This window comes from Camarhynchus parvulus, chromosome 4A (genome assembly GCF_901933205.1).
Source record: "Camarhynchus parvulus chromosome 4A, STF_HiC, whole genome shotgun sequence".
NCBI classification, from domain to species: domain Eukaryota; kingdom Metazoa; phylum Chordata; class Aves; order Passeriformes; family Thraupidae; genus Camarhynchus; species Camarhynchus parvulus.
In genome coordinates, this window is record NC_044600.1 from 4,411,074 (window position 1) to 4,423,367 (window position 12,294).

Consider the following 12,294-nt stretch of genomic DNA (forward strand, 5'->3'; position numbering starts at 1 on the left):
TGTGTTACTGAAGGAAGGGAGCTCAGATAACAAACTAGAAGTTTTATTTGTTATTTAACATTGGTGTTCCTCTTGCTTGCTTCCCTTCCCTCAAGATGGTTTTTGTAACATATCCCTCTGCTAAATGCTCTGAAATGGCCTTGCTGGGCTGTACCACACTAATCCTGTGTGTCTGTGTGCCCCAGATTCTCCAGGGGTCCCACCCAGTGCAAATGCCCACCAGCTCTTCAAGGGATTCAGTTTTGTTGCAACTACTACTGTAGAAGACCATAAAATATCACCCCTCACCAACATCCTGCCCATAGTCCAGGTAATGCTTTGCTTTTTGGGAAATTTCCTTGACATGTCAAAGACTGACCAATGCTCAGTATTTACAGTTCTTCTTGTTTTGTTGAGGAGACTGGTATAAAATGTGTCTCACTAAATACTTCCATAGGGTATTTCTAATTTTAAAAAGTGAGTTGCTGTTTTTCTGAAGGCAGAATTTCAAAGAAAAATCATGAGCAAGTAGGAGAAGCTTCTGCTGTTGGTACCAGTGTAATGGCAAAGAGAATCCTGTTGCTTTAGATAACCACTTGCCTGGTTTTTTTTAAGCAGCTTCATGGAAACAGTGCACAGTTCACTGATGTCTATGAACTAAAGGAAGATATTGGTGTGGGCTCCTACTCTGTTTGCAAGAGATGTATCCACATAGCTACAAACATGGAGTTTGCTGTGAAGGTACTGGCATCAATTCCACTCTGACATTTTGAAAACTTAAATTTGTGAGTTTTCCAGTTGCTGTGTTTTTATGAGTTTATAAGTTACAGTCTTGGAAGCTAAAAATACTGTACAGTGATGGGAACACCTGAAATAAAGTGAGATTCACAAGGGTGGAACTGGGCTGTAGGGAATTACTGATGCTTCAGACCAGTGCATTTCCTTGTTCAGTGGAGCAGGACAGGCTGCATTAATGATGGAATTTTAACAAGGATAGAGCAAGAAATGAATAAATGGGATGAGAAGCTGGAAGATGAATTACTCATGATTAGTAAGAAGTAATGAACTCTAGAATTTTTTTATTCTGTTGTTGAAATGAGAATATAAATACAAAAAATGTCTTTATTTAATAGACTTGTTTATCCAAGTTGTTTTTCCTGTTATTTTTTGCAGATAATTGATAAAAGCAAAAGGGATCCTTCAGAAGAAATCGAGATTCTCATGCGTTATGGGCAACATCCAAACATTATTACTTTAAAGGATGTATGTACCTCCTTTCCTGCTGCCTCTTATTAGACAGTGCTGAGAAAATAAATGCAGTTGGATGCAGTTGATTTGGATTCATTAAATCTCTTTTACATAGAAAAATCTACTGGGGAGCAGTATATAACAGTAGAGGGAGTCTCAAAACACAACATTGTCCTGGTATTAATTTTTTCTAAAGGCTGTTTAAGCAGCTTGAAGTGAGGAATGATGTAAAGGTTAGAAATGCCATCTTTCTTCTTGTTTCAAAGGAGCAGCCAATGTGTTGGTAACCTGAGAAAGCAGTGGCCTGCATGTTGTCCTGTCTGTGCCAGAATGGAAAGGAAGAGCAGTCAGGAGTGTGGGGCTGCTCTCCTCTTCCAACAGCAGCTCTTACACTAAAAAATCACTAAATAACTCAGAGTGATGAATTAGCAGCTTGAATGGAGAGTGATGAATTAACAGCTTGAGTCATGAGCTCCCAGGGTGACACAGGAGCTGCCTTGCCCTCCCTGCTCTGGCAGCCCCTGCTGTTTGTGCTGCTCCTCCTGTGGGAGGAGGGGATTTATGGGCACGTGTAACTGCAGATGTTGCCTCTGTCAGGATGCTCTGAGTATGAGTGCCCTGTTAAACCTCTCCCCAGGTGTATGATGATGGCAGATTCATCTACCTGGTGACAGAGCTGATGAAGGGGGGGGAGCTGCTGGACCGGATCCTGCGGCAGAAATTCTTCTCGGAGCGGGAGGCCAGCGCGGTGCTCTTCACCATTGCCAAGACCGTGGACTACCTGCACTGCCAGGGGGTGAGTGAGTGAGTGAGGGACTACCTGCACTGCCAGGGGGTGAGTGAGTGAGAACCTGCACTGTGAGTGAGTGAGTGAGTGAGTGAGGGACTACCTGCACTGCCAGTGAGTGAGTGAGTGAGCCCTGCCAGCCACAGCCCTGGCACAGCTTGCAATCACCACTCCCTTGCCCTCTGTGCTTTGCTTGGCTTGTTTTCCTGCTAAGAGGTTTTGTATTTTATCACAAAGGTGAATAATAGAAACAACTTGTCCTGTTATGCTGGCAAAGCTTTGGACTCTGCATTTTATGAAACTGCAGATTTTTGTCCTGTTCTTGTTGCCAAATGGTGATATTGGTTCCAGTTGCATTATGAGCCAGGAGGTTTTTATTACATTACTTGAACTAGAATTTTTGGGTACTTTAAGGTTATATAATTATTTAAAACTCTCATAAGTACATTAATCTACAGAACAGCTTTTGTAAGTTGTAAATTACAAACAAATGTACCTGCTCCTCCTAAATGATGGCTTTTCAAATATCTTTGCTTAAAGGTGGTGCACCGAGACCTTAAACCCAGTAATATTTTGTACACTGATGATTCAAACAATGCTGATTCCATCAGGATTTGTGATTTTGGATTTGCAAAACAGCTTCGAGGAGAAAATGGACTGCTTCTAACTCCCTGCTACACTGCAAACTTCGTGGCACCAGAGGTATTTCAAGCTGCTCTGTGTTTTCTTTGTGCTGTTTTTGGTGCATCAGATGCTAAAACTTTTCAGCAATGCTTGGGAAAAAACCTCAACAATTCTGCTACTTTTCTTTAAATATAATCACACATGCTTTTTAAACATGAGTACATGTGTTTATAATAAATCTGCTTTAGAAACAGCAGAGCCCACCCTCAAAAATAAGATGTGAGCCTGTTGAAAATCTTAAGAGATGATCTGGGAACAAGAAATGTTGGTGGTGTTTACTGCAACTTGTATATTAGAAAGTCAATAATCAAATCTCTCACATGATCCAGGGATGGTCTTACCCTTCCCTGGGCTGTGGTGTTGTTTTGGGGTGTTTTTTTAAATATATGACAAGTATTTAACACTCTTTGTTTCATAGGTTCTCATGAGACAGGGATATGATGCTGCTTGTGACATATGGAGCTTGGGAGTTCTCCTTTACACAATGTTGGCAGGGTGAGAATATTTCTGAGCTGTTTTGTTTACCTTAAATCCCAGAATGTTGCCTGAATCCTTGCTTCCATAGAAATGGTGAGGCATTGGCTGATGGAATGACACAGACACAGGTGGGACAGGCAGCTCTGAGTCAAAGCCAAATAAACCACGTTTAGCTCAAAGTAGGATCAAGGTTTCTCTTCCCAGTGCAGGACTTGGGGGTGCCAAAGACTTCCCCCACTTTTCAGGAGGGAATTGAGTCTGTGAAAATGAGTAGTGGGTTTCTTTTTCCCCTCCAGCCTCTTGTCCTCTCACCCCATCCCCTTTGCTCACCTTGTGTCTCCTGCCCCTGCTGCATTCCTGTGTAGAGCACTCTGGGTTGTGATCCCTGGAGTTTCCTCAGCATCCAAACCTGATGAAGCTCTAGGAAGCATCTAGTGGCCAAATGAGAGATGTTTGCTGAATTCTTCTCTAGCACAAAGAGAGCAGGTTTTTAGTCCTATGAGTAAATCCTGTCTATTGGAAATTATTCTCTTGATAAATCTGTACTTCCCATTAATTATTAGAAATATTAATATTTAATATCATGTGTATATATTCTGTATTCTATGTATATATTCATGTATGTAGATATGTTTCTGTTTGCAGTGGGATATTGACTGATTCACAAGATTTTACCAATTTCTTGCAGTTTTTATCTATAACAAGGTGGTTTTGTCTGTTTTTTCTCTCCCCAGCTATACTCCATTTGCCAATGGTCCCAATGATACTCCTGAGGAAATCCTAGTACGGATAGGCAGTGGGAAATTCTCTCTAAGTGGAGGCAACTGGGACACTGTTTCAGATGCAGCAAAGGTGTAAATGTGTTTTGGTTTTATATTTTTGTAGAATTCCAATGAAATCTACTGAACTTTATCAGCTAGACTGCTCTGTAAGTGCAGTGTGTGTTTGTTATCTGCAGACTTCATTGCAGGGAAGGATATCTGCTCCAACATTTTATTTAAAGACTCCATCTGTAATGAATATAGATTCCCTAGGATGGTGTTGACCCACTCTGTGGGTATCTTAATCACCAGTGTTACCTTTTAAAAAGATCAGCCTTAATATTAAATATTAATGTTTAAATATTTTTCCCAGTCCTTTGGAACTGCACTATTGTTCATTTCAGTGGGAGTGATTCAGAATGCTTGTTGGCTCTTGCTCTCTCAGCATGAGAAATTCACTTCTGTGTATTTAAGAATGCTTCACATTTTGTACCTAAAACAAAGGGAACATTCTGTCAGCTTGCTCATATTTTGGTTTTATTTCAAACTGTTGCTGTCTGTGTTCTATGCCCTTCCCACCCACCTCTCCTTTGGACCAACGTTGTAATTAATCAGTAGCTTGTTGCTAATGCTTCTAACAGGCAAAAACAAGTGTCCATTGCTGTTGGCTTTATGCTTTATGTGGTTTCTTGAAGGAAAAATTCCTTGCTGGTGTCTCACTGTCCCCGAATTCATTTGTAGTAAGGAGGCAGCAGAGCCCAAAGTGCAGAATGAAAAAGGAGAGAAAGATTTACAAATAACAGCTTTCCTCCATAAAATCTGCCTGCTACATTTGAATAGGATTTCTAGTCTTTTAAAGATTGTATTCATAATAACCATGAAAGGCACAACAGTGAGTTGCTTTGCAATCAAGGCTGGCTCTGTTGAGCTGCTCCAATAGTACCACACATTGTTCTGAGCCTTCTGCAGTGTCAGGGCACAGAATGATCCCGTTTGTCTGCTGCTCTCTGTGTGCTGGCATTGTGTAAATCCCTCCACATCGGGTGCTCCTCTCACTGCTGCCATCCCTGCTGCTTTAAAGGCCACCTGAGATGCTTTGCACTGAGCAGTCTTTGTGTTCCCTTCCCTGCAGGATTTGTTGTCACACATGCTGCACGTGGATCCCCACCAGCGGTACACGGCCGAGCAGGTGCTGAAGCACTCCTGGATTGCCTGTAGGGACCAGCTGCCTCATTACCAGCTCAACAGGCAAGATGCCCCACATCTAGTAAAGGTAAAGCCACCTGGGCTGCTGCTTCAGCTGGGGGCTGTGCAAGGAGTTCAGTTGGTTTAGAGCTACAGACAGAAGTCTCATTTTTTCTATTAGTTTTCTTTAAAGTTACATAGTGAGACAAATTCATGGAATGGTGGAATGGTTTGGGCTGGGAGGGACCTTAAAGCTGACCCATCCACCCCATGCCATGGCAGGGACACCTTCCACTGTCCCAGGCTGCCCCAAGCCCTGTTCAGCCTGGCCTTGGGCACTTCCAGGGATGGGGCAACCACAGCTTCTCTGGGCACCTGTGCCAGGGCCTGCCCACCCTCACAGGGAGAAATTCCTTCCCAGTATCCCCCTAACCCTGCCCTCTGGCAGTGGGAAGCCATTCCCCTTGTCTTGGCCCTACATAGCCTTGTATAAAATCCCTCTACAAATTAGATTAGTAAATAATTATTTTTAATAATTATTCCCCTTCTGTCTAGGGGAAGTGATTTTTCTGTGTGGTTTCTGGAAGGTAGTTCTTGATCTGTCTCTGAAGTCAGGGCCTGAGTGGCCACTGAAGTGGCTGTGTTTGAGAAATTGGTGCTAATCTGGCTTGAAAGATACAAATTCTGACCTGCATTAACAGGTGACCCTTACATCTAAGGGATACAGAAGAAATACAAAAGAAGGAGAAAGAAGTTTTAGACACCTATGCTTAGACATTGGAAGGGTTCAACAACAGATTTGTTTTTCCCTAACAAACTTCAGAGAATTCACATGACCTGGCACAACTCTTGTTTGGTTTTAATGGAGTTAGTCAAGTATTTAATGTTTAATTGCTTTATTTTCTGATGAAAACTTCTACATACATGAATTATTATTACACATTTCCTTTTTCTCTAGGGAGCCATGGCTGCTACATATTCTGCACTGAACCACAAGACATTTCAGCCAGTGCTGGAGCCTGTGGCAGCCTCCAGTTTAGCTCAGCGACGGAGCATGAAAAAGCTCACATCCACAGACTTATAGATCCACTGGGATACCTGAGCAGACACAAGCAAGGGGGAAACCCAGCAAGTGGCTCTATTTTGCCTGACCTGTGATCAAAAGGCATCTATGGTTTCCTGCTACACTACTTGAATTCTGTAAAAGTCCTTTTTTTAAAAAGAAAAAAAAAATCCACAGGTTCATACTGTGTTTGTTTTACAGGCCGTATCTGTTAATTTAAACATCAGGTACACCATAATGAATTTCTCTACACTGTCCTTTGAGATCTGTTGCAAATACTCTTTCACATTCTGTATAGTTTTGCTGGGTTCAGTTAAAAAAAAAATGGTTTAGGGGACCGTTGCCAATGACCAAGTTGTACATAAAGTGTCAGTGTGAGTTTTCTTGCTTCACACCTTCAGACCCTGCTGTGAAGGGCAAATTCTTCATTTTGTAATTGGGCACTTCATTGATTCAACTCAATTCCTTTCCCTTGTCCATGACTATTATGCAGAGTTGAGCAATGTGATGTGCCAGAGTTAATTCATCACTGTTGGTTTGGTAGGTCTGTGTTTGCATGGTGCCAGTAACTGAGGAGAACCAAAGGGATGTGCAAGATCCTGCACTTAAATTTGATCTCTTGTGACCCAAAAGAAATGCTGGTTATGGTCCCTAACAGGAAAATGAACATTTCTGGTTGTTACCACAAACTGTGTCCTGCACTGAGCTGGAGAAAGTCAATATGTGCATAAACTGTAAAATTCAGGCTCTCAGAAACATTGGTGCCACTTCAAAACAGCATCATGCAGCTCAATCCTTTGTTATTTCTATTTCCCATCCATTAATACAACTACTGTGTTATTTTCCTCAGCAGTCTTTCCACTAAATACACCCAATATTAGGTTTGTTTGGCATATGAGACAAACTGACACTTTATTATAACCAACTTGGCACTTGGGGTTTATTTTTTATTTATTTGGGTTTTTTTAATAGAAGGTTGCTTCTCTCTGACTCTCTCGCCGCATGTACAAATATTACAGAACAGAAATGCAAAATTCTCTTTGCCTAACTGTAGGGGTAGCTTGGGAAAATAAATAAGCCTTGCTGTGTGCCCAGATAAGGGAATTCTGACCAAGAAATTTCACAGTTATGGACAAATTCCTTTCAGCATCCTGTGGCCAGCACTCACTCACCCTCTCTGTCTCGTGTTAGGGCTGCAGCTGTTCCCAAATGCTGGATGGAGAGGAAATTCATTTCAGGGCCAGAATTACCTTGGGGTTTCCTGACTCCAAACCAATGCTGACTGCTGGTAGTTCATTCAGAGATACACTTAGAAGTGTTTTCAAAAGTTGTAGACACTGAGCAGTTGTAGTGACCTAGCAGGATGATTATAAATATTAAATATATTAGTGACATTAGGCTGTGAAGTGACCAAAACTCAAACATAGTTCAGACTCATTTGTCATCATTGAATTTTCAAATGCAAGACCCCAGGGCTGGCAGAAATCAGTGTTTTGAGACAGCAAAAAACTTCCAGGAGAATTCTGGCCCAAGCACCAGGAGTGGTGGTGATAACTCACATCTCACAAGAGGTGTTGGCTGGTTTTTGCTTATACCTGTGAAGGACTTGGTGCTGTTGGAAATACTTTTAGATAAGCTGCTTTCTTCTGTTGTGGTGGGGGAAGATGGACATTATCTGGCCAAATAGTTAGATATGAATATATGTAGATTTGAGACTTAATGATATAGCAAACATAGGTGTGCTCTTTGTATCATGCAGAACATCCCCCAGATGGAATTTCTTGAGTGTTTGATAGATGCTGGAAGCTTTAGGGGCCATCTGTGCCTAGTTTTGAGGTGCCTGTTTGAAATGCTTGAAAACTTATCAAAGAACACAACTGCTTCCTGGAAAGCTTTTTTGTTTAATACAAAATCTGCCCCTTTTGCAGCTGCTTCATCCTCCTTTTCCTTAATGAAGACTTTTTCCAGCAAGAATGCCTGGAAGCCTCTTGTCTACACTCTGTCAGGGTCATTTTAATGTAAATTTAAAGATGAGTGCCAGAAGAATTTGAATTCACTCAAAAAAAAGGCAAAAGTGCTGGAAGTTAAATCCCCTGAGCCCAGGTCAAGGTGTACTGTGGGTTGAAATGTAGTCCTAAAAGCTGTGTTGGGGATAAGAGGTAATGCAAGGCCTGGAATACAATGGAAATGTCAAACTTGAATTGTCTTCAGCTTTCCTGTAAGGCAGCAGCTGGTCTTTAATGGCTTTACCATGAATCATTTAACAGTGTTGCTGTTGGTATTTTCTTTTAGCTTGCTTAGAAGCACCACAGAATAAGCACCTTAAAAGCATTTTGCACAAGAGCAGTTGGAAGCAGCTGAAGGGACTCAAGTTGTTCTTGATGTGCAGCACAAAGGTGATGAGAGGAAAAGAACACAAACAAGGTGGATGTTCTGATTCATTGCTGAGTATTTAAAACATTTCCTGGAAAGTTATCCCTGTTTTATATCACTGCTGGCCTTTAGTGCAAGTGGTACTTCCGGGGTAAAAATAACATTACAAAGTTGTCTTGTTGTGGGGAAAACATATGGATGTGTTATATCTGACAGGCCAGTGTACCCTGGTATGCCACTTAAAATCCTTATTTAGGGGGAAAAGTTCCCTTGCTCTATTTCAGCATATCAGTCCTGGAAATATTTGGGATATGCAGGAACACAGAGTTCACTTATAGTTTACTTTTACTGTATTTAAGGATCATCTTTGTGAGGCTCCTTTGGGAATTCCTTGCCTGTTTCTCATCCCTTTCTTTCCCAGCTTAGGTTTTGATGTCTAAAAGTAGCATGGTCTGTTCCTGAGCTGTCAGGTAAAGGTTTGAGATGGAAGAGCAGGTACTGGGAAAGTGCCCTGGCTGCAGCGAAAGGTTGGTGGAAATTATTTCTATCATCTGGGCACAGTTCAAGTTTACAAACTGGTGATGTTCTTACTGCCTTACTGAGACAGGAAAAAAAAGTCAGATTTTCACAAAGGCTCATAATTACACAGAAGTAGACATTCAGACTAAAGGAATTTCCACAGAACTAAATCTTAAATGATAGAATTTTGGCCATGGCTTCCTGCCAAAAAAGCTCCTGCTCTGGTGTTTGGTGATGGTTCCAGCTCTGGTGCACACAGAAAGCAGATTCCCACTGGAGCTGGAGTGGGCTCAGGACTCTTTGGCTGTTCTTTCACCCCAGAATATCTCAGTTTGTACCTTCAGTTACCCCTTGGATGTAAAGTGAGGAGCTCTCTTGTATTCCTGTTCCACACCCAGAAACTGCAGTGGCACCACAGTGAGCCCATGGTGGGGTCACAGGGCCCTTCCTTGGAGCTTTCCTGGTTGGGTCCAGTCCAGCCCTGATCTGTGGCTTGTGTGGATTTCTTCTTTTTCCCATTTTGCTCAAAATCAGTGAATTCCCTTGCCCATGGCAGGAGGTGCAGGGGCTGAGCCTGCTCTTCCTCTGAGGCCTCTGTTGTTTGAATGTTCTTGCAGCCAGAGAGGGCATCCAAAACCTCACCCAAGTCAGTCATGTTGAGCTTGAATTCTGTCTTCCATGTTTTAATTCCTTTTCCAAAGCTGATCTTCACCTGTCCAATAGTTGAAATAACCTCTGGCAAACTTCAGCAGGTGGGAGTTCCTTGCAGTTTACTTAGAGACTGGTCTGTAGAGCTGTGTTAAGTTAATTACACAAGGTTATAATAATTCTCCTGGTTTGTATCAGTGAAATTAGGCTAAAACATCAATGCAAACACAGGGTTTTATGTATTTCTGTAGCACTTAAGCTTTTCAGTCCTATCCAGAACTAAAAGTTAGCAAATATTTGTGGGAGGGGAAGGAGGAGCAGTTTTTCTTTCTCAAAGTTTCCAGAAAGCTTCTGAAGCTGTGATCATAATAGAGTCCTGTGTAATCCTATTGTAGGGTTAAAAGCATAAAATTCTCCTTAAAAGTTTGTTCCAAAGCTCTTGGAGGTGTGCACTGATAGCTGTTGGTAACACCCCTGCACTTCATTCATACCACACCTGCCTTCTGCATCAACCAACATCTGTCCCTGCTCCAGGTATTTTTAAATATTTGCTCCTCCAAATTCTACTGTTCCTTGGGAATAGAAGAATGGATACAAATTTGAAAACCCTCACCCTTAATATATGGCTGAAGCTGATTGAGTATTATAATAATTTGCATAATTAGTCTCCCACAAAATCATCAGCAGCTGGTTTTCTTGAGATTTTTCCTATGAAATGAAAACAAACTTTCTCTGAAAGCTTTAAAAGATACTTAATTGATTATATCTCTTAATTATTAATTTTTGGGCAATAGCTTATTACCAATAGTGAGTTTGAATAACCCTGAATTCTCCTGTGGGGTTTTTCACACGAGGATGCTGGAGGTGGATCTGCTTTGCAGGACCAAGTGTTCAGGTTTGGGTGTTTTCATTAGGCTTTTGAGCAGTGTTTGCTAATTAATTAATTAATTGCATTGTCTTAATGTCCCAAGCACTTTGGCATCTTGCACTGATGCTCTGGTTAGAGCTGAAACTCTCCTGGCACGTGGCTGAATCTCCATAAAGGGCATTAATTGAGAACAGTGTGCAATGAATTCCATGCTCTGAGGTACTTCAAAGATGAAACTCAACACAAGGTCCCCGTTACCAGATATTGTAACTGTCATTTCCTTCTCTTAAGCATATTGTGGATTTTGTATCATACTGTATTTATTTCATTTAATTTTAAAAGAAATGTTTTCTTTAAAGCTCTGTATATATTGACATTAAAGTTTGCATTGTACTACGTTCTCCTCTTCTTGCAAGGCTGGGTCTGGCAGTGCAGTGGTGTTTTCTCTTGGCACTGCTGCCTTCAATTACAACACACCAAAGACAACCTCAAAATTGTATTTATTTTTGTCAGACTCCCTGAATAATCACAAAGGTACAGTTTTAATTAGCTGGCAGTTCTCGAGTACTAGAATAAAAGAGTTGCAAATTCATAACATTTGGTAATTGACAGAAATCCATCATTTCTGCTTTGGAAGTTTGCTTGCTTCTGTTTTTCAAATGGATATAAAAAACAATGAGCAAACATTCCTAAATTAAATGTATATGAATTATTTCATAAACCTTGCCAAAAATCTCACATACATCAAGAGCTATTTATAAATTGATATTCAGTCAAGTGTTTCATGCCATACTTGCAGCAAAACAGACATTCAGTGGTAGGATTGATGTATTACCTCAGGGTGGAATCATCTACCTCTGTGCTTTTTAAATATAAAATCTATAAAACTTCTCTAATAAAGTCTATTAAATTTAACTCCATATATTAAGAGGAAATAATTTTCCTGCAAAGATCTGATCCTTTGAAAATAGACACTTGCATTACAAGTGGCAGGAATGACATTAAAAACTGGGTTCAAAATCCTCCTGAGGTATTTGATATGTGCTGGTGCTGTTGGTATTCACAGTGGTTTATAGATACTTTATTTTTTTGAATGCACAGGAAGGTTTTCCCACCTTTGCCTCAGGTCCATCTCCCAGGTGCTGTTTGCTCACACAAGGCACTGGTGGCAGAAGAAGGGGGGGATGAGCCACAGAGGAGGTACAAGCAGGTACAAGTTTCCCAGATTGTCATGATTTGTTTGATTTCATTCAAGTCAAGCAGGAAAAATGAATCAAATTGGACAAAACTATTAAAATAATTTTTAAAAGCCCTGAGTCTCAGGTATTGAGATCTGCAGGCTTGGTGAAAGGTGTTGCTGGGTGGGAGGAGACAAGGCATGGATTAAAAGCCAACCTGACTGAATTTGGAGAAACCAAGGACAGGGATGAGCCAAGTGTGAAAAAAGACTCCAGAATGTGCTTTAATTGCATCCTGCTCTTTGTTTTCCTGCAAATTGTAGTTCCCAGGAGCTGTTTTCCCCATGATTAATCTCTGAAGCTTTATGTTTCTAGGACGCACCTTCCGACATCTCTTTTGGGTTTTTTGTGGGGTGCAAAATGTTTTAAGGTAAAGATGTTCCCACATTTGCTTGCTCCAGCTGTAGCAGGATGAGGGAGCAAGTGTCTGCTGGAAGTTTAGCCAAAATACTGATTTAACTGTA

At 41.2% G+C, this 12,294-nt stretch overlaps 1 protein-coding gene across 2 annotated transcripts in view; it reads left to right on the plus strand.

Annotated features, from left to right (window-relative positions):
- The window catches only part of RPS6KA6 (ribosomal protein S6 kinase A6), a 37,119-nt gene extending 26,131 nt beyond the window's left edge, over positions 1-10,988 (plus strand). Inside the window, exons 14-22 of one of the 2 annotated variants that reach the window (XM_030967400.1) lie at positions 186-310; positions 595-720; positions 1,153-1,242; positions 1,865-2,023; positions 2,555-2,716; positions 3,117-3,193; positions 3,910-4,027; positions 5,069-5,209; positions 6,080-10,988. In XM_030967400.1, the coding sequence (XP_030823260.1) occupies positions 186-310; positions 595-720; positions 1,153-1,242; positions 1,865-2,023; positions 2,555-2,716; positions 3,117-3,193; positions 3,910-4,027; positions 5,069-5,209; positions 6,080-6,205 (1,124 nt within the window). In that variant the 3' untranslated portion in view covers positions 6,206-10,988. The remainder of the gene's footprint in view (positions 1-185; positions 311-594; positions 721-1,152; positions 1,243-1,864; positions 2,024-2,554; positions 2,717-3,116; positions 3,194-3,909; positions 4,028-5,068; positions 5,210-6,079) is intronic. The other variant, XM_030967401.1, reaches the window with a different exon arrangement.
- Positions 10,989-12,294: the final 1,306 nt, after the last annotated feature.